Source organism: Sycon ciliatum, chromosome 4 (assembly GCF_964019385.1).
Source record: "Sycon ciliatum chromosome 4, ocSycCili1.1, whole genome shotgun sequence".
NCBI lineage: Eukaryota > Metazoa > Porifera > Calcarea > Leucosolenida > Sycettidae > Sycon > Sycon ciliatum.
The window spans coordinates 14,741,109-14,766,895 of NC_088646.1; the positions used below are offsets into that span (position 1 = coordinate 14,741,109).

The 25,787-nt window shown below is 54.1% G+C and overlaps 3 protein-coding genes across 3 annotated transcripts; all 3 read right to left on the reverse strand.

The window, feature by feature from the left end:
• Positions 1 to 201: 201 nt before the first annotated feature.
• Positions 202 to 5,296, reverse strand: LOC135814617 (uncharacterized). Its single transcript, XM_065327767.1, has 2 exons — positions 4,582 to 5,296; positions 202 to 2,391 (listed from the first exon to the last, which is right to left on the reverse strand). Exons 1-2 carry the CDS (start codon positions 4,991 to 4,993, stop codon positions 1,415 to 1,417), a joined length of 1,389 nt encoding a protein of 462 aa, XP_065183839.1. The 5' UTR covers positions 4,994 to 5,296; the 3' UTR covers positions 202 to 1,414.
• A 2,726-nt stretch (positions 5,297 to 8,022) lies between these two features.
• LOC135813414 (uncharacterized) lies at positions 8,023 to 8,577 on the reverse strand. Its single transcript, XM_065326511.1, has one exon. It carries the CDS (start codon positions 8,575 to 8,577, stop codon positions 8,023 to 8,025), a length of 555 nt encoding a protein of 184 aa, XP_065182583.1.
• Positions 8,578 to 8,935: 358 nt separating this feature from the next.
• On the reverse strand, positions 8,936 to 11,313 carry LOC135813415 (uncharacterized). Its single transcript, XM_065326512.1, has 2 exons — positions 11,229 to 11,313; positions 8,936 to 9,753 (listed from the first exon to the last, which is right to left on the reverse strand). Exons 1-2 carry the CDS (start codon positions 11,311 to 11,313, stop codon positions 8,936 to 8,938), a joined length of 903 nt encoding a protein of 300 aa, XP_065182584.1.
• Positions 11,314 to 25,787: the final 14,474 nt, after the last annotated feature.

Genomic DNA, 25,787 nt, shown 5'->3' on the forward strand with positions numbered 1-25,787 from the left:
CATTTACCCATAGGTACATTGAAAGAACACAAGCGCAGAAATGGTCCAAAATTCACCATTTCTCACCTTTCCGACTATTCACACCTGCAACTTGGACAGTGACTATCGTGAATTCCTACAACAGACACGCAAAGGGTAATGCACAACAGAAATGACACACATTGTCAGAAATGACCTGCCCAGGGCTGCTGAACGCTAAAATTTACCTTTAACAACCACACAACAAGCCGACCTGTTTGGGAGCTATTACGCGTTGTATTATCAGGGCATAGGCAACAATTGCCGCATACAGTATGCAATACTATGGTCCAATGCCGTAGTATCGCAAGCACCAATGTGCGTTAGACTGGCCAATGCCAGGGCTAATGGGGGCAACAATTGCCCGGCGTGTCAATACACGAGCGTACGGTAGGGATGCACTTGTGAGCACATGTAGGCGCACTTGGCTCAATGCCGGCCTGACCCACGATCCCTACCGTTCTTAGGCGTGTCAATACGTGAGCATACGGTAGGGATGCACTTGTGAGCACATGTAGGCGCACTTGGCTCAATGCCGGCCTGACCCACGATCCCTACCGTTCTCCCTTCCGGGATGGCTTAGAATAGAATGATGGTTAGAGATGATGGGGTGGGTGGTGGTGTTCAAAAACTGGCCAAGGTTGTCAAGCGATCTGACTGTTGGTGCAGCAAGGATGAAGAAACAGCATCGAGAGCCGGAGTAATGCGCATGCTCCGCGTGGTCCCGTGCCGGAGCGCGGGAGTTCGGAGTGCGTGTTCTGCACGGGCACGTGATGCGCTATGGCAAGTACGTGCAAATTATGTTAGGAATGTAATTGTTGGTGGGTTGCTAACTTCACTTACCGTGCCATGCACGGAAACTTATATTTAACAACCACACAACAAGCCGACCTGTTTGGGAGCTATTACGCGTTGTATTATCAGGGCATAGGCAACAATTGCCGCATACAGTATGCAATACTATGGTCCAATGCCGTAGTATCGCAAGCACCAATGTGCGTTAGACTGGCCAATGCCAGGGCTAATGGGGGCAACAATTGCCCGGCGTGTCAATACACGAGCGTACGGTAGGGATGCACTTGTGAGCACATGTAGGCGCACTTGGCTCAATGCCGGCCTGACCCACGATCCCTACCGTTCTTAGGCGTGTCAATACGTGAGCATACGGTAGGGATGCACTTGTGAGCACATGTAGGCGCACTTGGCTCAATGCCGGCCTGACCCACGATCCCTACCGGTCTCCCAAAAATACAACATGACCCAAACAGGAATTATCGGCATTACTATAGTTATAGTAGCATTACCATAGTTATAGTATAATATGTATATCATATGTACACTACAGCTGTCGCTAGGGCCGTCCAATGCGGCTACCCATTAGCATAACGGGCAGAGACTAGAACAACGCCGCTGGCAATGCTCTGTCTGCGACAGGGGTGCGGACATAGCGGAGGTAGGCAGAGCTTTGCCACCTGCCGGCGGTCTTCAGCACATACTCAGGCACGCCAGCTTTGCCTGCCAGCGTTGCAGCGCCTCGTCTGAGGCTGTGGCTGCGCACGTCTTTGTTAGGCAAGGCTGTTTGTAGTAGCCTGTTGATGTTATGCGGCTTCAGGGGCGTGCCGTCATCATAGCGATAGAGCGGGCCAGGTGCCGAGCCACGGGCTGCTAGGTAGCTGGTGGCTGCCGTGTGCGGGCATGTCGGCGAGCCTGTCCTCCTGACGCTGATGTCCTGGCCGCTGCCGTATTGGCTCGTCTTTGTCAAGCGCAGGCGCAGCTCCACGCGGTCTGGGTACATGGTCGCATCGCTGTACTCAAGGCCGGCGCCCCGTGCCGTGAAGGTGTACTCGCTGACCCTGAGCAGCCCGTGGAAGGCCAGAGTCACGGCGCTCCAGAGCATGGCGCGGTTGTGCGGGCTAGGCACAGTGGACTGCAGGTAGTGCTGTACGCCAGCCAGATCGTCCAAAGTTGCGGCCGTTAGCACTTTCCGGACTGCCGTCTGGGATCTGAGCGCCCCCTGCTGGAGCAGCCGGACACGCGGTGAGGCGAAAACATCCAGGCAGAGGCCCTGCAGGACGTGCTGATGTCTCAGCGCCTGGGTGTAGAGTTTCAGAGACGAGCCAGACGAGCCGGACGAGAATTTCCAATTCAGAAAGTTAATCAGGCTGGGCTCCGTCACCGGGTACGGCGCGACCTGCCGTAGGGCAGCAAAGCGTTCGTAGGAACGCTGCACTGAAGCGTACGTCGCGCTGGAGCTGTCTGCCAGGCCGTGACGGATGAGCTCCATGGCTGCGTCATCAACTGATGGAGGGTGGACTGCGCTGGTGGTGTAGGCGCTGCGTCGGCAGTTGGGTTGAGGGTCCGGAAGCGCCGTACCTGCAGACGGGAGAGAGAATCAGCAAGATCATTGCAGTGTCCGGCGATGTGGCGAAGCAGGAGGACAATGTTATGCTGGGCGGCTTTCAATAAGCCGGCCCTGACCAAGTTCATGACCGCTCTATTTGGGGACGTGCCAGAGCGCCAGATGTAGCAGATTGCTTCGTTGTCAGTGTAGAGTAGCACTCGTCTGTCCTCCAACGTGTGTGCCCAGGTACAGAGGGCCAACATCACGGCGTACAATTCTTTCCATTCAATAGTGTGCTCAGCTTGGTCAGGAGACCATGCGCCATAGGACCACTTGCTGCCGAAAACCAGACCGAAACCGTGTTGACCCGAAGCGTCGGTGTACAGCCCGATATCTTCGGCTGTGCTCCAGGACGGCTCGATGAGGGGCTTCCGACCATTCCATTGGCTGATGCAGGCATCCCACCACAGGATGTCAAGCTTCGCCTCCGAGGGTACGGCTACCGGTGCATCTAGGCTAGGGAGCGTTGCTGCGCTGTCGAACAGGCGTCTGCAGAACGTGCGACCCGCTGGAATGACTTTGGCTGCGAAAGACAGGCTACCGGCCAGGGACAGCAGTTCCCTCTTGGTGCACATCTGCTTCGACAGCCACGCGGCAAGTGCTAGCCGTAGTTCCGCCAGTTTCGCAGCCGGGAGGCGCAGCTCCCAGGCGGCTGTGTCGAGCTCGATACCCAGGAACGTTATTGAAGTTGACGGCGGGCACACTTTGTCCTCTCCGTCGGCCAATGGGATGTTCAGCATGTCAAATACAGCCAGCAGTGTCTTGAATTTGAGCATAGCTGCGGAGTTGGGCGGCTGGACGTGAAAGAAATCATCTAGGTAATGCAGCAAATCAACAATATCGTAATTATTAACTGCAATCCATGCCACAGCGTCGGCAAGTCTGTTGAACAGAAACGGGGAGGATCTGAGGCCAAATGGTAGTACCTTATCGACATAGTACGAACCTTCCCAAAAAATGCCAAGTAGGGGCCAGTCGTCAGGGGAAACAGGGCAGAGCCGGAAGGCGTGCTTCATGTCAACCTTAGAGAGGAGAGCTCCGGGGCCGTGCTGGAAGATACAGCGTATTGCGTCATCTACCGTAACGTAATGCAGGGAGAATTCGTCAGGGTAAATGCCATCGTTAATGCTAGAGCCGCTAGGGGCAGATAAATGCATGATGAGGCGTACGCCGCCAGACTTCTTGGGCACGATGCCAACGCCAGAACATCGGATATTAGGGAATGGGGGTTGGGAATAAGGCCCGGCCATGTGGCCACGCGTGCATTCAGACTGAAGGTAAGCAGAGACGGCGGCAGGGTTGAGCAATGCGGAAGGGAGATTAGGGGCGATGAGGCGGGATCTGTTACCGTGATAGCCAATGCGGGCCCCGAAGCGCATGTCGTGACAGAGAGAATGCACAAAATCGTTATCGGGGTGCTGGGATAGCTCTTCAAACAGCAGGGGAATATTTACAGGGGACCAAGGCGCGTGTGAGCTAATTGGAGCTGCGGGGTTGGCCAGCAGAGCATGTGGATTGGCCATGACCGAGGCGGCCGCAAGAGAGGCAGGTGTGGGCGAAGCGGCAGTTGGAGCGGGCGCACTTTCCTTGGTTGAAGAGGCGGCATACTTCTTTGTCGACCGTGTCGTTGCCGCTGCTGGGCCGAAAGGAACGAGCGTCGTTGCTGCTGTTGGGCCGAAAGGAACGAGCGTCATTGCTGACGGTGGGCCGAAAGGGACGAAATGCCCGCGCGTCAAATATAATTGTGTATAGGTCCTGGACTATTGCGTCCCACCGCATGGTTGGGTCCGCGGCCAGGAGTGAGCGGAATGATCGGTCATACTCCTGCACGGCCTCAAATCGAAATTTCCGGGCTACTTTCAGGATAATCTGCTGGTACGCAAACAGCTCTGGGGCCCTGGAGGGGTGTGCTGTGGCGTAAATCGCGCAGTATGTTGTCCAGGCGTCGAGCCAGGTATCGATGTCCTCGACCTTCCTGGAGGGCCTGTTGGCCGGTGCTAGGACCACTGCGCCTTGCGAGCTGTCGTGGTCGATCTGGAGAATGCTGCGGCTGGTGTCCCCTTGGGACGGGTTAGGCAACAATGAGCCCAATTCAACAAATTGGCCAGTTACTACTTTATCGTGAATGGCTTTCGGCACGGTTGCATAAAACGTTCTCTTACCTGCGGGGTTCATTGGCGGTGAGACGGCAGCCGCCAAATGCGGAGCAGGCAGAGCGTCCTGCGGAGTTGCTGGTGCTTGCCGTGGGAGTGCCGCTGTGTGAGCTGGCGGTGGGGGTGCCGCTGCGTGAGCTGCCGGCGGGACTGGAGCTGCGGCCTGATTTCCAAGGGCAGCACGGACCTCCTCCCGGATAATGTCCCTCAGGGACGGAGCAGCAGTTGCCTGGGGTAGGTTCTGCTCGGCTGCCTGAGTGGCCAAGTCCTCGCGCACTGCAGTGAACTCCAATGACTCGAGCAGGCGAGTCAACAGCCTGGGTTTGGTCCCCGTCGTGTCTAAATTGCGGGCCGCCAGTTCTTGTCGCAGCTCTACAGAGCGCATTTTCTTGGCGTCGTTCACTGACAGAGATTCAGACATGGTTGCTCGGAAATGGAAAGTGCTCAATGCTCAAAAACTGGCCGAGGTTGTCAAGCGAAGTCACTCAAAAACTGTTCAAAAACTGGCCAAGGTTGTCAAGCGATCTGACTGTTGGTGCAGCAAGGATGAAGAAACAGCATCGAGAGCCGGAGTAATGCGCATGCTCCGCGTGGTCCCGTGCCGGAGCGCGGGAGTTCGGAGTGCGTGTTCTGCACGGGCACGTGATGCGCTATGGCAAGTACGTGCAAATTATGTTAGGAATGTAATTGTTGGTGGGTTGCTAACTTCACTTACCGTGCCATGCACGGAAACTTATATATCTCGCAGCTTTGGGCTTTTTGCCCGTGCATCCGGACTTGGAACTCAAGCCAGTTACAGCAGGGTCAAAATTCCTGGGGCACTGCCTACGAGTGCAAGCGGCCTACTAGCAAACCAAAAATTTAAGCAAATCCAGCACCCACATTGAAGCTGGGCCCATTTACCCATAGGTACATTGAAAGAACACAAGTGCAGAAATGGTGCAAAATTCACCATTATTTTCTCACCTTTCCGACTATTCACACCTGCAACTTCGACAGTGACCATCGTGAATTCCTACAACAGACACGCAAAGGGTAGTGCACAACAAATATGACACACATTGTCAGAAATGACCTGCCCAGGGCTCCTGAACGCTAAAAATTACCTATCTCGCAGCTTTGGGCTTTTTGCCCGTGCATCCGGACTTGGAACTCAAGCCAGTTACAGCAGGGTCAAAATTCCTGGGGCACTGCCTACGAGTGCAAGCGGCCTACTAGCAAACCAAAAATTTAAGCAAATCCAGCACCCACATTGAAGCTGGGGTCATTTACCCATAGGTACATTGAAAGAACACAGCCGCAGAAATGGTCCAAAATTCACCTTTTCTCACCTTTCCGACTATTCACATCTGCAACTTGGACAGTGACCATCGTGAATTCCTACAACAGACACGCATAGGGTAGTGCACAACAGAAATGACACACATTGTCATAAACGACCTGCCCAGGGCTGCTGAACCCTTAAAATTGCCTACATGTATCTCCCAGTTTGGGGCTTTTTGCCCGTGCTTCCGGACTTGGAACTCAAGCCAGTTACAGCAGGGTCAAATTTCCTGGGGCACTGCCTACGAGTGCAAGCGGCCTACTAGCAAACCAAAAATTTAAACAAACCCAGCACCCACATTGAAGCCGGGCCCATTTACCCATAGGTAAATTGAAAGAACACAAGCGCAGAAATGGTCCAAAATTCACCATTATTTTCTCACCTTTCCGACTATTCACACCTGCAACTTGCACAGTGACCATCGTAAATTCCTACAACAGACACGCAAAGGGTAGTGCACAACAAAAATGACACACATTCTCAGAAACAACCTGCCCAGAGCTGCTGAAACGTAAAAATACCTATCTCCCAGTTTGGGGCTGTTTGCCCGTGCATCCGGACTTGGAACTCAAGCCAGTTACAGCAGGATCAAATTTCCTGAAGCACTGCCTACGAGTGCTCACGAACTACTAGCAAACCAAATATTTATACAAATCAAGCACCCACATTGAAGCTGGGCCCGTTTTCCCATAGGTACATTGAAAGAACACAAGCGCAGAAATGGTACAAAATTCACCATTTCTCACCTTTCCGACTATTCACACCTGCAACTTGGACAGTGACCATCGTGAATTCCTACAACAGACACGCAAAGGGTAGTGCACAACAGAAATGACACACATTGTCATAAATGACCTGCCCAGGGCTGTTGATCCCTAAATATTACTTATCTCCCAGTTTGGGGCTTTTTGCCCGTGCATCCGGACTTGGAACTCAAGCCAGTTACAGCAGGATCAAATTTCCTGGGGTATTGCGTACGAGTTTAAGCGGCAGAAGAGCAAAGTAAAAATTAGCATTCCGCGCACGCAGACGGCATGCGGGCAGGCATACATCATTAGCATTCCGCGCACGCAGACGGTATGCAGACAGGCATACACCACACGAATAAGGCTAGGTTGTGTTGGGTAAGTACTGGTGACGAGGAACTTGTTGGTCTTTGCCGCAAGGTAGGCACGAGCCCGTGAGGCTGCGAGTGCCGCAGAAAGGCAGAAGCCCGGAGGCTGTGATTGCCGCAGGAAGGCAGAAGCCCGGAGGCTGTGATTGCCGCAATGGAAAGGCAGGACCATAAGGCCATAATGCCGCAATAGAAAGGCAGACCAGTTATGAGTGACTCGCCACCAGGTTTATTGTACTTGAAGTAGGAATGATGCAATGTAGTATTAATGGTTAGTGGTGGGATGGTGGGTCAGCAAAAGACAAAGGCAGCAGGATGCAAGTCGGGCATGAGCCAAAGCAGAGAAGACTCAAAACTGAGAATGGCAAGGAGATGTGCCACGTTGCGGACTCGGACCCGATCAAAACTGAATTAATTATTGTGATGACGTACGCATAAATTAATGTGATGCACAGCAGGCGGTCTTGCCGGTCGCGGCAAGGCGCGCTAAACAAGTGCCGCGGCCAGAACGTAGAGGGCGCTGTTGCGCAGCAGATACGTAGTTGCGAGATGTGCGCCTACGCTAAACTGAATTCATTACATGAATACATCATTAGCATTCCGCGCACGCAGACGCCATGCGGGCAGGCATACATCATTAGCATTCCGCGCACGCAGACGGCATGCAGACAGGCATACACCACACGAATAAGGCTAGGTTGTGTTGGGTAAGTACTGGTGACGAGGAACTGGTTGGTCTTTGCCGCAAGGTAGGCACGAGCCCGTGAGGCTGCGAGTGCCGCAGAAAGGCAGAAGCCCGGAGGCTGTGATTGCCGCAGGAAGGCAGAAGCCCGGAGGCTGTGATTGCCGCAATGGAAAGGCAGGACCATAAGGCCATAATGCCGCAATAGAAAGGCAGACCAGTTATGAGTGACTCGCCATACCGCCAGTACATACCCATACCCAACAGTATTGCAGTGCAGCATAGCATAGTTCATTATGAGGGAATTGTGTGAATCGAGAAACATCGGTGTCAGGGAGATGATCTTACTGAGGATAGTTTGCTGGCCAGCGTTCGGGCCGATGACGGTGGTGTCCGGATGTAGCGTAGGAATGCATCACTGCGCCACCGCCCCACGGAGCGGATCTGGTGGTCGGGGACGCCAGCAAGGGCAGCAGTGGTAGCGGCCCCGATACGGAAGCTGTGGCCTGCATAGTCCTGCCAGTTTGCCACGCCGCTGGTGCTAAGCAGCGTGCGTACGTGGGCTGTAAAAGTGCTGCGGTTGAGGCGTTGCCCGTTGGCCAGGATGAACACAGCACTGCCTGGACGAGCAGAGGCGGTTGCAGTGAGGTAGGTGAGCATGGCTCTCACAGCGCAGTATGGCGGCACCGCTGGCCCGATCAGCACCGTCGTACCTTCCCCGGACGGGTCTGTCTTCGAGCGTGGTAGGTGCACATGGAGCATCCCTGACTCGAATGTCAAACAGCCGCGCGTGGTAGGTGCTTCTAGCAGTTCACCGCACCTGAAGAAACCAAAGAACACGGCAAGCATAGCGGCATGCAGGCAGCGCTTGTCGTGAGGGCACATGGTTGGAGCAGCTAGGCAGGTGTCAACCAGACTGCAGAGAATAGGAAACGTGATTGGCAGCCTGGGGCGGACAGCGGCTACTCCATGGCAACGGCAAATACCGCGTACCACTCGCTTGAGGAAGTGCGCGCCCTCGGTCGGGTCGACATAACCGAGCTCCAGGTGCAGGTTCTTGATAGCACCGACTGGGTTAGGGAGGCAGCAAAACTACTCAGCATTAGGTCTGAAGCGGGAAACGGGGACCATCTTTGAAGTTGGCAGAACTTGAGATACTTAGATTCGCCGGCGGATTACGTTCGTCTGGTGTTGTCGGATAGAGCGTGAGCAGCATATCGTGCTGCTAATTCGTCCGCGGCAGTTAGAATGACTGGAACAGGTCGGCTGTCGCCCGAGCTCCCGGAACCGCCTCGCGAAATGCCTGCATGTTAAAACGAGACAGAGCATCAGCGGCTTTGTTAGTGCATCCTGGAATATGCTTTGCTGACAGAATGAAGCCAAAGTTAGCACACATGAAGAACAGCCGTCGTATCAGATCCATGACTGGGGGGGAGCGGCTACAACCATTGGACAGGCATGCCACTACGGCTTCGTTATCGCAGTACACGATTATGCGGAGCTTGCGCCATTCAAGGCCCCAGGAGGAGCAAGCTGCGGCAATGGCGAACATCTCCTTCCACTCGATGGAGTAGTCGGCTTGTTCCGGCAACCACTGTCCCTGGATCCAGCGATGGCCATAACATGCGCCCCAGCCGATCGAACCGCTGGCATCAGTAAACAATTGGATGTCGGGAGACGGGGTCCAATTTGGCATATGAAAGAAGGACTTTCCGTTCCATTGCGAGAGGAGGCGTTGCCACCACTTCAGGTCTTCCAGAGCCTCGACTGAGAGTTTGATCTTATAGTGTGGCTGACTGTAACGGTGACAAATATCCCAGAGTCGGCGCATGAATGTCCGACCAGGTATAATTACCCGAGCTGCGAAGGAGAGTTTTCCCAATAGTGAGTCGAGTTCGCGTTGGGTCATGTCGCCACGGTTGACATACTGGTCGAGCAAGGTGCGGAGATCTTGCAACTTGGTGTCTGGTAGCCGGGCCTCCAGTCTGCCACAGTCCAGCTCGATGCCCAGGAACGACAGCACTTGAGCTGGACCTTCCACTTTGTCAGGTGCCAAGGGGACTTGGACATAGTTAAAACAGCGAAGCAGGATTGAAGCATGTTGGTTCGCCACCAGCTCCGATGGAGAAATGCAAAGGAAATCATCTAGATAATGGAGCAGGTCAGTAATAGAAAACTCATAGCGAGCAATCCATTCAAGGCAGTCGGCAATAGAGTTAAAAATGGCAGGGCTGGAGCGTAAGCCAAAGGGGAGCACAGTGTCGAAATAATATTGGTTTTGCAGGTGAATACCTAGCAGAGGCCAGTCTTCCTGCCGCACAGGTACAATGCGGAAAGCACTTCGAATGTCAAGTTTGAAAAGATAAGCAGAACGACCGTACTGCATAATTGCATCGATCGCGTGATCAATAGTGATATTTGTCACTCTGGGATATTTGTCACTCTGGGATATTTGTCACCGTTACAGTCAGCCACACTATAAGATCAAACTCTCAGTCGAGGCTCTGGAAGACCTGAAGTGGTGGCAACGCCTCCTCTCGCAATGGAACGGAAAGTCCTTCTTTCATATGCCAAATTGGACCCCGTCTCCCGACATCCAATTGTTTACTGATGCCAGCGGTTCGATCGGCTGGGGCGCATGTTATGGCCATCGCTGGATCCAGGGACAGTGGTTGCCGGAACAAGCCGACTACTCCATCGAGTGGAAGGAGATGTTCGCCATTGCCGCAGCTTGCTCCTCCTGGGGCCTTGAATGGCGCAAGCTCCGCATAATCGTGTACTGCGATAACGAAGCCGTAGTGGCATGCCTGTCCAATGGTTGTAGCCGCTCCCCCCCAGTCATGGATCTGATACGACGGCTGTTCTTCATGTGTGCTAACTTTGGCTTCATTCTGTCAGCAAAGCATATTCCAGGATGCACTAACAAAGCCGCTGATGCTCTGTCTCGTTTTAACATGCAGGCATTTCGCGAGGCGGTTCCGGGAGCTCGGGCGACAGCCGACCTGTTCCAGTCATTCTAACTGCCGCGGACGAATTAGCAGCACGATATGCTGCTCACGCTCTATCCGACAACACCAGACGAACGTATTCCGCCGGCGAATCTAAGTATCTCAAGTTCTGCCAACTTCAAAGATGGTCCCCGTTTCCCGCTTTAGACCTAATGCTGAGTAGTTTTGCTGCCTCCCTAACCCAGTCGGTGCTATCAAGAACCTGCACCTGGAGCTCGGTTATGTCGACCCGACCGAGGGCGCGCACTTCCTCAAGCGAGTGGTACGCGGTATTTGCCGTTGCCATGGAGTAGCCGCTGTCCGCCCCAGGCTGCCAATCACGTTTCCTATTCTCTGCAGTCTGGTTGACACCTGCCTAGCTGCTCCAACCATGTGCCCTCACGACAAGCGCTGCCTGCATGCCGCTATGCTTGCCGTGTTCCGTTTGTTTTTTTGGGTTTGGTTTCTTCAGGTGCGGTGAACTGCTAGAAGCACCTACCACGCGCGGCTGTTTGACATTCGAGTCAGGGATGCTCCATGTGCACCTACCACGCTCGAAGACAGACCCGTCCGGGGAAGGTACGACGGTGCTGATCGGGCCAGCGGTGCCGCCATACTGCGCTGTGAGAGCCATGCTCACCTACCTCACTGCAACCGCCTCTGCTCGTCCAGGCAGTGCTGTGTTCATCCTGGCCAACGGGCAACGCCTCAACCGCAGCACTTTTACAGCCCACGTACGCACGCTGCTTAGCACCAGCGGCGTGGCAAACTGGCAGGACTATGCAGGCCACAGCTTCCGTATCGGGGCCGCTACCACTGCTGCCCTTGCTGGCGTCCCCGACCACCAAATCCGCTCCGCGGGGCGGTGGCGCAGTGATGCATTCCTACGCTACATCCGGACACCACCGTCATCGGCCCGAACGCTGGCCAGCAAACTATCCTCAGTAAGATCATCTCCCTGACACCGATGTTTCTCGATTCACACAATTCCCTCATAATGAACTATGCTATGCTGCACTGCAATACTGTTGGGTATGGGTATGTACTGGCGGTATGGCGAGTCACTCATAACTGGTCTGCCTTTCTATTGCGGCATTATGGCCTTATGGTCCTGCCTTTCCATTGCGGCAATCACAGCCTCCGGGCTTCTGCCTTCCTGCGGCAATCACAGCCTCCGGGCTTCTGCCTTTCTGCGGCACTCGCAGCCTCACGGGCTCGTGCCTACCTTGCGGCAAAGACCAACCAGTTCCTCGTCACCAGTACTTACCCAACACAACCTAGCCTTATTCGTGTGGTGTATGCCTGTCTGCATGCCGTCTGCGTGCGCGGAATGCTAATGATGTATGCCTGCCCGCATGGCGTCTGCGTGCGCGGAATGCTAATGATGTATTCATGTAATGAATTCAGTTTAGCGTAGGCGCACATCTCGCAACTACGTATCTGCTGCGCAACAGCGCCCTCTACGTTCTGGCCGCGGCACTTGTTTAGCGCGCCTTGCCGCGACCGGCAAGACCGCCTGCTGTGCATCACATTAATTTATGCGTACGTCATCACAATAATTAATTCAGTTTTGATCGGGTCCGAGTCCGCAACGTGGCACATCTCCTTGCCATTCTCAGTTTGAGTCTTCTCTGCTTTGGCTCATGCCCGACTTGCATCCTGCTGCCTTTGTCTTTTGCTGACCCACCATCCCACCACTAACCATTAATACTACATTGCATCATTCCTACTTCAAGTACAATAAACCTGGTGGCGAGTCACTCATAACTGGTCTGCCTTTCTATTGCGGCATTATGGCCTTATGGTCCTGCCTTTCCATTGCGGCAATCACAGCCTCTAGGCTTCTGCCTTCCTGCGGCAATCACAGCCTCCGGGCTTCTGCCTTTCTGCGGCACTCGCAGCCTCACGGGCTCGTGCCTACCTTGCGGCAAAGACCAACCAGTTCCTCGTCACCAGTACTTGCCCAACACAACCTAGCCTTATTCGTGTGGTGTATGCCTGTCTGCATGCCGTCTGTGTGCGCGGAATGCTAATGATGTATGCCTGCCTGCATGCCGTCTGCGTGCGCGGAATGCTAAAGCCAGTTACAGCAGGGTCAAATTTCCTGGGGCACTGCCTATGAGTGCAAGCGGCCTACTAGCAAACCAAAAAGTTGAACAATCCAGCAATCACATTGAAGTTGGGCCCATTTACCCATAGGTACATTGAAAGAACACAAGCACAGAAATGGTCCAAAATTCACCATTTCTCACCTTTCCGACTACAGTTGTCCCTCTCTAATCCGGCACTTGTTTATCCGGAACCCTTGCCAACTGGCGCATTTTCCGACGAAACCGATTTTTTTCGTTCAATTCCTACATCTTAATCCGGCACTTGAATTCCGCCTCCGGCAGTGACTTTTTGAAACGAATCGCTCAAACTGCACGTAGTTTGATTTCATAATCCGGCAGTCGTAAATCGCGTACCGTACAGGTGCACTCCTTGCCAGGCCAGGCTAGGCCAGTCTGGTCAGTGCCGCGCGCGCAGGGCCACTTCAGAGTTCAGTTCAGTTGACAACTGTACTCGACCTCGCTCGGGAGAGTTCAGTTCGGTTGGTTGTTAGGACTTTTCCGAACCCTAATTCAATTTATACAAAGAGAAAGACCAAGGAACTACAAGTTACGCTATACTGTCCACTAACACCACCAGTTACTAAACAATCAGCTCATGCGATAACATTGCACGACACTGACCGATGGTACTGACGTTCTACAACTAACTACAACGTGCGACCTGCATGATGTCGACTGCTTGCGTGGCCTTCTCAAGAGGGTCAATGTTGTCCAGGAGACAACAGCTAAGCAGTCAACCATACTTTCTTATTTTAGCAAGGAGTAGTGTCCTGCCAATTTTCAGGTGTGTGTGTGTGTGCGTGTGTGTGCAAGAGTACATGTGAACATGTTCTCTGTTTTACTTTATCACTTTATCACTGTGTATATTCCTGGAGAACAGTTGAGAATATAAAGCCGTGCACCAAATACTTGGGTCGACACGGAAAAACCCTGCGTTTTGACGTACGATACATGCATGCAATTGGGTAGGGCCGGGTCAGAGGGCAGGATTTCTTAATCCAGCACCCTCGTTAATCCAGCAGAAAACGCCGTAGAAAAAGGTACCGGATTAGAGAGGGACGACTGTATTCATACCTGCAACTTGGACAGTGACCATCGTGAATTCCTACAACAGACACGCAGAGGGTAGTGCTTAACAGAAATGACACACATTATCAGAAACGACCTGCCCAGGGCTGCTGAACCCTAAAAAATACCTATCTCCCAGTTTGGGGCTTTCAGCCCGTGCATCCGGACTTGGAACTCAAGCCAGTTACAGCAGGGTCAAATTTCCTGGGGCACTGCCTACGAGTGCAAGCGGCCTACTAGCAAACGAAAAATTTAAGCAAATCCAGCACCCACATTGAAGCTGGGCCCATTTACCCATAGGTACATTGAATGAACACAAGCGCAGAAATGGTGCAAAATTCACCATTTCTCACCTTTCCCACTATTCACACCTGCAACTTGGACAGTGACCATCGTGAATTCATACAACAGACATGCAAAGGGTAGTGCACAACAGAAATGACACACATTGTCATAAATGACCTGCCCAGGGCTGCTGAAATGACACACATTGTCATAAACGACCAGTCGAGGGCTGCTGAACCCTAAAATATTACCTATCTCCCAGTTTGGGGATTTTTGCCGGTGCATCCGGACTTGGAACTCAAGCCAGTTACAGCAGGGTCAAATTTCTTGGGGCACTGCCTATGAGTGCAAGCGGCCTACTAGCAAACCAAAAAGTTACACAATCCAGTAACCACATTGAAGTTGGGCCCATTTACCCATAAAAAAAAGTAAATTATCGTATCCGTTCCCGAAGGGAACTCACGACGGCCGCTAACACCCGATAAACCCTAGCGGCAGATGCAGCGCCTAACGGTAGGGGTGAGTGGGTAAGTCTCACAACCACTGGCACAAGTGCCGACAACGACCGCATTAGCTGCATCCATGTACCCCTTGTGCCTGGCCACAAGTTCTCAGTTGACTGTGGGTAGCAGCACGGCTGGAAAAACCGCTCCCAGGCAGGACTTGAACCAGGTACCTCTCGTATCTCGATCATGGTCTTTGACCAACCCCGTGCGCCTGCCTGCCTAAATTTACCCATAAAGCGGGATTCACAGAAGCTTTTTTGCGATGCGACACGCGATGCGACAGCCGCGAAACCGGGAAATCCCCAAATCGCAACCATCGCGGACCCCACGCAACTGCCGCAACAGGGCCATCGCAGGCCATCGCAGAAGTTGAGCTTGGCTCAACTTTTGCGATGCGATGCGATGCGACAAGCGATTTGGCGTACGAATTTGACCTTTTCTACAGCAAAGTTGTACAAAGGTTCAAGAGTTGCCTATAAATTTGTACAAGTTGTATCAAACCGCGCGAATATCATGGTGACGTAGCCAAATCAGCAAGATGTTGTCGCATCACTGACTTCTTCTGTGAATGGTATTTCGCGAGTTCGCATCGCACGCGTCCGTCGCAGATCGCGTCGCATCGCGTGTCGCATCGCACAAAAGCTTCTGTGAATCCCGCTTAAGTACATTGAAAGAACACAAGCGCAAAAATGGTCCAAAATTCACCATTTCTCACCTTTCCGACTATTCACATCTGCAACTTGGACAGTGACCATCGTAAATTCCTACAACAGACACGCAAAGGGCAGTGCACAACAAAAATGACACACATTGTCATAAACGACCTGCCCAGGGCTGCTGAACCCTAAATATTACCTATCTCCCAGTTTGGGGCTTTTTGCCTGTGCATCCGGACTTGGAACTCAAGCCAGTTACAGCAGGGTCAAGTTTCCTGGGTCACTGCCTATGAGTGCAAGCGGCCTACTAGCAAACCAAAAATCTAAGCAATTTCAGCACCCACATTGCAGCTGGGCCCATTTACCCACGGGTACATTGAAAAGAACACATGCGCACAAATGGTCAAAAATTCACTATTTCTCACCTTTCCGACGGTTCACATCTGCAACATGGACAGTGGCCACCGTGATTTCCTGCAATAGTCACACAAAGTGTAGTGCACAACAGAAATGGCACACATTGTCATTGTCACACATCGTCATAAACGACTTGCCCAGGGCTGCTGAACCTGGAAAATATCCTATGTCCAGGTTTGGGGCTTTTTGCCCGTACATCCGATTTGGGAACTCCAGCCAGTTACAGCAAGGTCAAAGTTCCTGGGGGACTGCCTACGAGTGCAAGCGGCCTACCAGCAAATCAAAAATCTAAGCAATTCCAGCACCCACATTGCAACTGGCGCCATTTACCCACAGGTACATTGAAATGAAGAGGTGGGCACAAATGGTCTAAAATTCACCATTTTTCACCTTTCCAACTGTTCACAGCTGCAACGTGGACAGTGACCACCGTGAATTCTTGCAATAGGCACACAAAGGGTAGTGCACGACGTTTATGACACTTTGTCATAAACGACCTGCCCAGGGCTGCTGAGACCTGAAAATTGTTAGGGGTCATTGCGATAATTTTGGGGTGAGTGCGTGTGGGTGCCAGCGGCCTACCAGGAAACCAAGAATATGATCAATGTGAGCATCACATAGGTAAGGAGTCACACACACACAGAGTTATAAAGACAGAGAGACAGAGAGACAGAGAGAGACACACACACACACGTAGCTAACCTGTTCATTGATAGTGTCTAGGTCGTCAAATATGCACTTCATAGGTCGTCAAATATGCACGTCATAATGTCGTCAAATATGCACTTCATAACTCGTGCTGGCAGTGAACCATACTTAAGGCTGTCAATAGCAATCGGAGCACAGTCATACAGAAAGACACATACAGATACACACACACATGTGCAGCATGTGCACAGGCTCACACATGGACCGAAAGAATATACGCATACCGTAAAGTCTTGTATAAAAGCCGCACTCGAATAGAAGCCGCAATTTTGGACCCATCAAATCACACATAAGCCTAGCTTTAGTGTTGACATACATAGCAATACCTGTCTTGTATAGAAGCCTGTCTCATATAGAAGCCTGCAAAATTTCACCAAGAACGTCATAGAAGCCGCGGCTTTTATAATTATAAGACTTTACGGTATGTACCGAAAAACAAATCAGCCACTCAAGTCAGAGAGAGAGGAGAGAGAGAGAGAGAGAGAGAGAGAGAGAGAGAAATGAACATACAGATAGATGGACACACATACACTCGCAGACACACGAACAGACAGACAGATAAACACACATACAAGCAGGCACACCGATGGAGAGACAGTGAGACAGAGAGAGAGACAACGAGACAGAAACAGAGAGGCAGAAACAGAGAGGCAGAAACAGAGAGACGGAGAGAGTATGTCTGGTGATATGTGTATGTGCGTGTGCGTGTGTGTGCGCGCGCGTGTGCATGCGTGCGCGCGTGCGTGTGTGCGTGTGTGTGTGTGTGCTAGGTGTGTAGTGCCAGCTAGTTCGGTTGGTGGGTACACTTATTCCAGATGGTGTTGGGGTCTGTTGCCAAAAGGCTCTGCTGTTTGAAGGTGTATTGTTGTACCTGCCACCTTTGTTGGTTTCAGGGTTCATATACTTGCTATAAGAAGTATACGTACATGCGTGTTAACCATGGACTGCTTCTGGCTAGATCATGTTTTTGGCTAATCAATGACGGTGCTAGTCAAGCTTATGTCACTTCCACTCTGTTTTAGCCACCCACACTACACTAGCAAGTATTAACTTCGCTGGGGGCCTGGGGTCCCGGCACGGATACCCTGATGCCGTCAAACCGTTTCCTTATCCTCGCCCATTTACTGACGTGTGGTGAGCCGTAAAATGGGAAATTTTCATCTCCAACACTCCCCCCCCCCCCCCACACCCAGAGTCTGGTCATTTCAGGGGGTGTCGGCTGTTGGGCGCTTCAATAGGCAATTGAGCCAACTTTCCATGCTCTTTTTAATTCTCTCTCCTCTCTCCCGGGGAGAACCACTCGACCAGTTTTGGCATTGAGCATGTACAAGTACAAGTGTGCTAGGGGTGAAACTGACTGAGTTGCTAAGTCGTCTGGCCAGTTGATAAGGCTGATTCGGTAGAAGGAAGCCGCCGGTATCAATTTGCATTTATGCTAACATACAGTACATGTAAAATGCCGCCCAGAATTCTATGTAGTTCATGCATGTGTCCTGCTGCCATATAAGGTGATGTGCTGAGAAGTACGCTTGGCACCAGAATACAGTTTGCTTTAACCCTTTCCGGACTGATGCCGCACATGTGCGTCAAAACGTCATACCCTGATTTCCTGATGCCGCATATGTACGTCAAAACGTCATACCCTGATTTCCTCATGCCGCATATGTGCGTCAAGTAGAAGCGCATACTTGTACAGTGCATATACATACCTGTCCAAATTGTCGTAACTCCATTGTCCTTTATCCGATTGTCGCGAATGATGGCTCATTGGAAAGGTGAGAGAATAAGCTTTCCAGTAGTATGTCGTTTGATATAACGCGGTGCGGAATCACTGAGTATCGAAGAACGAAACACGGATATGCTTGAAATTGTTTCGAAAATTTGTACGCAGAGCGCTTCAAAGTGCGTCGGCGTGCCTCAAACGGGGACTTTCCCAGTGACTCATCGCTGCACAGCGCATGCGAAGTAGAGATCAAATGAATCGCTTGAGCTTCATGAATCTGCAGGACTTTGAATCATCGTTCTACGTTGAGTAAAAATTGAGAAACGATAAAATTTGTGGAGGTGGGTACAGAATCTCGCTCAGGCGCAATAGGGCAGCTCTCAACAGGCTTGAAGGCGATTCTGTTGCTCCTGCCGGGTGTCTAGTGGCGATATTCAGAGAGAGAACATCTGTAGCTTTCCAATGCGACCAAAAAGAAATAATTACGAAACTGGTGAGTGAAATTAGATAATTTTCGAATGCATACTGGGACTATTGCGTATGGCAGGGCGGCCGGTGGCAGGAATCAGGGGATTTAGCACCAGGGCGCAAAAGGTTAATAAAAAGCCGAGTACCAGAACAGTGCAAAACTCAATCCGCATGGAGATGTTTTAACGTTGAAATCTACAATGTGCTCATATTGTACTTCGATTTGCTTGTGCGTGGGTGTGACCATGCATGTGATAGTGTGCTGCGCTTGTGTTCATATGTGACAGCAATATCAGTCAATAACCAGTCGGTAGTCTGTCGATAGGATTGCATCTACTGTAAAACCGGAAAGTTTAACAACCAAAATGTTTAACGTTTTTGTGATTTTGGCATGATAACGTGCAGAAGGTTTAACAATGGCTACCTGGCCACGCATCTGTATGCGCATCTTTACACAGACATCTCAAACCGGGTTTGCGATCACGTTTCTTCACATAACCAATTGGTCGTTGAAACGTTAGACTTTGTGACTCGTTAGACTTTCCGGTTTTACAGTAGTCAATAAGGAATATGGGTCAATCATTTCACCCCGCGTGTGTGTGTCTGTCTGTGTGTGTACAGGGGTGGGGGGTTGTGTGTGTGTGTGTGTGTGTGTGTGTTTGTGCGGGGAGGGGTGCGTGTGTGCGTGTGCGCGTGGGTGCGGGTACATGCATGAATGCGTGGGTGCGTGAGTGTGTATATGTGTGTGTGTGTATGGGGGTGCGTGTGTACGTGGGTGCGTGTGTGTGTGCGTGTGCATTTGTGCGAGCGCGCATGCATGAGCAGGTGTGTGTGTGCGTGTGCGCATGCGTGCGCGGACGTGTGCGTATGTGTGCTTGTGGGTCAGAGACAGAAAGAGAGAGGCAGAGGGATGATAGACAAAACAACATTTCAATCTGAGCACTAACTTTGTAGTTGGATCCAAATATACAGAGGTACAAGTGCAATCCTGGCTTCTTCGCATGCTGAAATGCAGCAACAGCCACGTCGTCCTGAGCCTTGTCCCAATCACCCATGGGAATCGCCACGTTGGCTGCTCCTCAACCATCAAACCCCACGAACTACGCACGCTGCATGTGCCAGTGCCGCTCCACCAAGTGGCCCGCCATTCTGAACCTTACGCTGAACTTAGCGAACCTTTGCTCCTTCCACCACGAAGGGCCTTAGGTTCGTCTTCAATATCGAGCAGCTCGACTTCGATGTCCGTCTGCGTCATCTCTACGTCTGCGTGTGCCTCAGATTATGCCTCGTGCGCCAGCTCGTCAGCATGGATGATCAGAATCAGCATATCAAACCTCTATGTTTCCGTAAAATGCAGATCCTTCCTCCGCCACAATCTCGAACAACTAGCCATCCCGATCATTCTCTTCAGCAGCATCCACTACGGCTTCATCATCTTCATACGAGACCGAGGAACTGGAGGCGGGTTCACCGAGGAGGCGGTAATACAGCTCGATCGCCTCTCCTGGAGGGATTTCGCCGTGACGGACACTGCGCATTTCCAGGATCGACCGCTCAGCCACAAACTCAAATGGGACCTACCGAGGTCAGTGGATATGCTGTGTAGACCCTCTACGGCTTTTCTAAGTCCTACGTCATTAGGTCTGTGTAGGCGCACGCCCGGCCGCACGGTCGCTACAGCGACTTGGCGCGATGGCATGGCCACAACAAAAAAAGTTGTAGCTGCGACCGTAGATCTACGCGCCAGGCGGACGTGTTTAGCCTTTAGCCTTAGGTGGTGAAATCCCCGTGCCGCAAGGTTAGGTTCCGCCACACAAGTACCGGTATCGGCATCTGAAACCACCCATGCGTTATGTCCGGTCCGCACTAGGCCGATTTTATGCCGACATGGACTCGTATGAAAAATTGTCGTTATCCGGGCGAACATAATAATTGCCTCATGTGGACGGTGTTGTCATACAAGTATTAGTTTCCGACAAATCTGCGGCGAGTTTCTTGCCGCATTCGTACCTGGGTCTTCGGCCAAGTATCGACTGGTCGATATTTTGCCGATTTGTAGTGCTTGCACATGGTGGAGCGGGCCTCCAACCAATCACTAAAGAGTAAAGTTGGCCATGAACAGTTGATGGTCAAGAATGTGGTTCGACACTTTCCATGGTTTCGTCCACTTCCGCATATAGCTGAGAATTATTTACCAATATAGAAAACCGAGCAGTTTGCGCAATCTGATAATTCCCAGAATGCGCAAGCATGCCTGCGCGCAAATCTGCAGATTATGCAAGAAGAATACATCTCCTTAATGTGCAGCCAAACCTGCGCAATCTGCAAATCTGGTCGCAGATTGCCCCCCACACGGATTCGGAGTGCTCTTTATGTTTTTTCCACGAAATTCACAGTTTGCACCCTCACATTGCGTCCCACATGGATTCGCTGTTAGTGCTCTTCATACTTTTTCAGGGAAATCCAAAGATTGCGCTCCACTTGGGTTCGCTGAGCTCTTCTAATGTCTTTTTTCAATACTGGTTGCCCCCACAGATTGCGTCACACATGGATTCGCTGCGCTCTCTATGTTTTTAAAGGAAATTCACTAATACTAGCGCCCCACACAGATTCGCTGTGATCCGTATGTTCTTTTTCAGGAAAATCGGGCCACAGATTGTTGCCCCACACGGATTCGCTGTACTCTTCATGATTTTCAGGGAAAATCAAAGACAGCGCCCCACACGGATTCCCGGTGCCATGCACTTTGCAGAGGCGCGCAGAGGCGCGCAGGGCCGCGCAAAAGCGCACAGAGTCGCGCAGAGTCGGCGCGCAGAGGCTCGCAGAGGCGCGCAGCGCAGCGCAAAGGCACGCAAAGGCGCGCCTGACCATGCAGAGGCGTGCAGGGGCGCGGAAAGTGGCGCACAGAGGGACGCAGGGGCGTGAGGGCTGCGCAGAGGCGGGCAGAGGCGCGCGCAAAGGCGAGCAGAGGCGCGCAGAGATGTGTAGGGGCGCGTAGTGCGGCGCAGAGGCGCGTAGGGCCGCGCAGAGGCGCGCGCAAAGGTGAGCAGAGGCACCCAGAGGCGCGCGCAAAGGCGAGCAGAGGCGCGGAGAGGCGCTCAGAGGCGCGCAGAAGCGCTCAGAGGCGCGCAGAAGCGTGAAGAGGCGCGGTTGAGTGGGCACAGGCGCGCAGAAGGCGCACAGAGGTGCGCAGAGGGGCACAGAGACGCGTAGGTCCGCGCAAAGGCGCGCAGAGGCGTGCGCAGAGGCGCATAGGTCAGCGCAAAGGCGCAGAGGTTCGCAGAGGCGTGCAGTGGCGCGCAGAGGCGTGCAGAGCCGTGCAGAGGCGCGCAGGGGCGAGCAGGGGCGTGAAGAGGCGCGCAGAGACGCACAAAGGAGCGTAAAGGCGCGCAGAGGGGCGCAGGGGCGCGAAGAGGCGCGACGAGATGCGCAACGGCGAGGAGAGGCGCGCAGAGGCGCACAGAGGCGCGTAGAGGCGCGCAGAGGAACGCAGAGACGCGTAGGTCCGCGCAAAGGCGTGCAGAGGCGCGCAGAGGTTCGCAGAGGCACGCAGAGGCACACAGAGGCGAGCAGAGGCGCGCAGAGGCACGCAAAGACGAGGAGAGGCGCGCAGAGGTGAATCTGCGCGCTTGAGCGTGCAGATTCGCGCAGAGGTGCGCAGAGGCGCACAGAGGGGCGTAGAGGCGCGAAGAGACGCGCAGAGGTGCGCAAAGGCGAGGAGAGGCGTGCAGAGTGGCGTAGAGGCGCGCAGAGACGCGTAGGTCCGCGTAAAGGCGCACAAAGGAGCGCAGAGGCGCCCAGAGGTTCGCAGAGGCGCGCAAACGCGCGCACAGAGGCGCGCCTGAGCACGCAAATGTCCGCAAAGTCGGGCAGAGGCACGCAGAGGCGCGAAGAGTCGCGCAGTTGTTGTTGTTTCTTTATTTTACTTCACCATATGAACAGGCAAGACTGCCTTCTCACCGGGGTTATTGGCCCACGGCTCTCACAGTATAATGAAAATGTTTAAAATATGTATGAAGAAGAAAGGAACGGAAAAGAAGATGAAAGGAAAGGAAAGAAAACAGTAGTTATTCATTTTATGAATTTTTTTATTAACTACTGTTTTCTTTCCTTTCATTTCATATTCTTTTCCGTTCCTTTCTTCTTCATACACATTTTAAGCAGAGATGCACAGAGGGGCGTAGCGGCGCGCAGAGGGGCGTACAGGCGCGCGCAGAGGCAAACAGGGCCGCACAGAGGCGCGAAAAGGCGCTCAGAGGCGCGCAGAGGCGCGTAGTGCAGCGCAGAGGCGCAGAGGCGCGCAGAGGCGCGCAGGGGCGCATAGGGCCACGCCAAGGCGCGCAGAGGTGCAAAGAAAAGGTGCGCATGAATGGTCAAAAAGTATTCATTTCTCACCTTTCCGACTATTCACAGCTGCAACATGGACAGTGACCACCGTGAATTCCTGCAATATTCACACAAAGTGTAGTGCACAACAGAATTGACACACATTGTCATAAACGACCTGCCCAGGGCTACTGAACCCGGAAAATAAACTATGCCCAGGTTTGGGGCGCGCAAAGGCCGGCAGAGGCGCGCCTGAGCGCCCAAAGGTCCGCCGAGGCGCGCAGAGGCGCTCAGATGCGCGCAGAGGCGCACAAAGAGGCACGTACAGGCACACAGAGGCGCGCAAAGGCGCACAGACGCGCGCCTTGGCTTGCGCAGAGGCGCGCAGTGGCGCACAGAGGCTCGCAGAGGCGCGCAGGGCAACGCAAAAGCGCGCAGAGGCGCGCTTGGGCTTGCGGAGGCGCGCAAAGGCGCGCAAAGGCGCGCAAAGGCGCGGAAAGGCGCGCACAGGCACGCGCACAGGCACACATGGCCTCGCAGCGACGCGCAAAGGTGCGCACAGGCGCGCAGGGTAGCACAGAGGCGCCCAGAGGCGCGCCTGAGCATGCAGAGGCGCGCAGAGTCGCGAATATGCACACAGAGGCGCGTAGGGCTACGCAAAGACACGCAGAGGCGTGCGGAGGCACGCGGAGGCGCGCAGAGGCTCGCAGAGGCGCGCAGAGGGCCCCAGGGGCGCGCAGAGGCTCACTGAGGCGCGCAAATGCGCACAGAGGCGCGAGAGAGGCGCACAGAGGCACGCAGAGGCGCGAGAGAGGCGCACAGAGGCGTTCAAAGGTGCGCAAAGGCGCGTAGAGGCACCCAGAGGCGTGCAGAGGCGCGCAAACGCGAGGAGAGGCTCGCAGAGGCGCGTAGAACCGCGCAAAGGCGAGGAGAGGCGCCTCTGCGCGCTTGAGTGCGCAGAGGTGAGCAGACGGGCGCGCAGAAGCGCACAGATTTGCGCAGAGGCGCACAGATTTGCGCAGAGGCACGCAGAGGGGCGTAGAGGCGAGCAGAGGCACGCAGAGACACGTAGGCTCGCGGAAAGGCGCGCAGTGGCGTGTAGAGGCGCGCAGAGGCGTGCAGAGGCGCGCAGAGGCATGCAGATGCGCGCAGAGGCGAGCAGGGCAGCGCAGAGGCGCACCTGAGCATGCAGAGGCGCGCACCGGCGAGCACAGGCGCGCACAGGCGCGCGCAGAGGTACGCAGGGGCGTGTAGGGCCACTCAAAGGCGCGCAGAGGCGCACAGGGCAGCGCAAAGGCGCGCAGTGGCATGCAAAGGCGCACCTGAGCATGCAGAGGAGCGGGGAGGACTGTGCAGAGGCACACAGGGCCGCGCAGAGGCGCGCAGAGGCGCGCCCAGGCGCACACAGTCGCGCACATAGGCACGCAGGGGCACGTAGGGCCACGCAAAGGCGCGAAGAGGCGCGCAGAGGCGCGCAGAGGCGCGCAGAGGCGCGCAGAGGAGCGCAGAGGCGCAAAGAAAAGGTGCGCATGAATGGTCAGAAAATATTCCTTTCTCACCTTTCCGACTATTCACAGCTGCAACGTGGACAGTGACCATCGTGAATTCCTACAACAGACACATTAAGGGTAGTGCACAACAGAAATGACACACATTGTCATAAACGACCTGCCCGAAGCTGCTGAACCCGGTAAATAAACTACTACCAGGTTTGGGGCGCGCAGAGGCGACCAGAGGCGCGCCTGCGCGCCCAAGGGTCCGCAGAGGCGAGCAGAGGCGCGCCTGAGCGCCCAAAGGTCCGCAGAGGCTCGCAGAGGCTCGCAGAGGTGCACAAAGGCGCTCAGAGGTGCGCAGAGGCAGGTACAGTCGCACGCAGGGCACGCAGGGGCGAGTAGGGCCATTCAAAGTTACGCAGAGGCGCACAGAGGCGTGCAGAGTAGCGCAGAGGAGCGCAGAGGCGCCCAAAGGCGCACGCCTCTGCAAAACTTTAAAGGCGAGCAGAAGAGCAGAGAGGTGCTCAGAGGCGCGCAGAGGCACGCAGAGGCGGCCAAAGGCGAGAAGAGACGTGAAAAGGCGCGCAGAGGCTCGCAGAGGCGCGTGCAAAGGCGAGCAGAGGCGCAGAGAGGTGCTCAGAGGCACGCAGAGGCGTGGAGAGGCACGCTGAAGCGCGCAGAGGCGCGAAAAGGCACGCAGACACGCACAAAGGCGCGCAGAGGCACGCAGAGGCACGCAGAAGCCCGCAGAGGTGCGCAGAGGCGCACAGAGGCGCGAAGAGGCGCGCAGAGACGAGCGGAGGCACGCAGAGACGAGCGGAGGCGCGCAGAGGCGGGGAAAGGCGCGCCTGAGCGCGCAAAGGTCCGCAGAGGCGCGCAGAGGCGTGCAGAGGCGTGCAGAGGCGCGCAGAGGCGCGCAGAGGCGCGTGCAAAGGTGAGCAGAGGCGCAGAGAGGTGCTCAGAGGCATGCAGAGGCGCAGAGAGGCACGCTGAAGCGCGCAGAGGCACGGAGAGGCGCACAAAGGCACGCAGAGACGCGTAGGTCTGCGCAAAGTCGCGCAGAGGCGCGCAAAGACGCGCAGAGGCACACAGAGGCGCGCGGAGGCACGCAGAAGCCCGCAGAGGTGCGAAGAGGCGCAAAGAGGCGTGCAGATACGCGCAGAGACGCGCAGAGACGTGTAGGTCCGCGCAAAGGCGCGCAGAGGCGTGCAGAGACGAGCAGAGACGTGCAAAGACGCGCAAAGACGCGCAGAGGCACGCAGACGCTCGCAGAGGCGCGCTCAGGCGCGCAGAAGCCCGCAGAGGCGAGCAGAGGCGCGCAGACGCGAGCAGAGGCGCGCGACGCGA

What these genes read in the sequence shown, in the direction of transcription:
- LOC135814617 (XM_065327767.1), bottom strand. Translation starts at nt 4,993, where the DNA reads ATGTCTGAATCTCTGTCAGTGAACGACGCCAAGAAAATGCGCTCTGTA. An exon ending in ACCGCCAATGAACCCCGCAG is followed by an intron (nt 2,392 to 4,581) that starts GTAAGAGAACGT and finishes TCCCGTCTGCAG; the next exon opens with GTACGGCGCTTCCGGACCCT.
- LOC135813414 (XM_065326511.1), bottom strand. Translation starts at nt 8,577, where the DNA reads ATGTGCCCTCACGACAAGCGCTGCCTGCATGCCGCTATGCTTGCCGTG.
- LOC135813415 (XM_065326512.1), bottom strand. Translation starts at nt 11,313, where the DNA reads ATGGCTCTCACAGCGCAGTATGGCGGCACCGCTGGCCCGATCAGCACC. An exon ending in CGGGTCTGTCTTCGAGCGTG is followed by an intron (nt 9,754 to 11,228) that starts GTAGGTGCACAT and finishes ACTATGTCCAAG; the next exon opens with TCCCCTTGGCACCTGACAAA.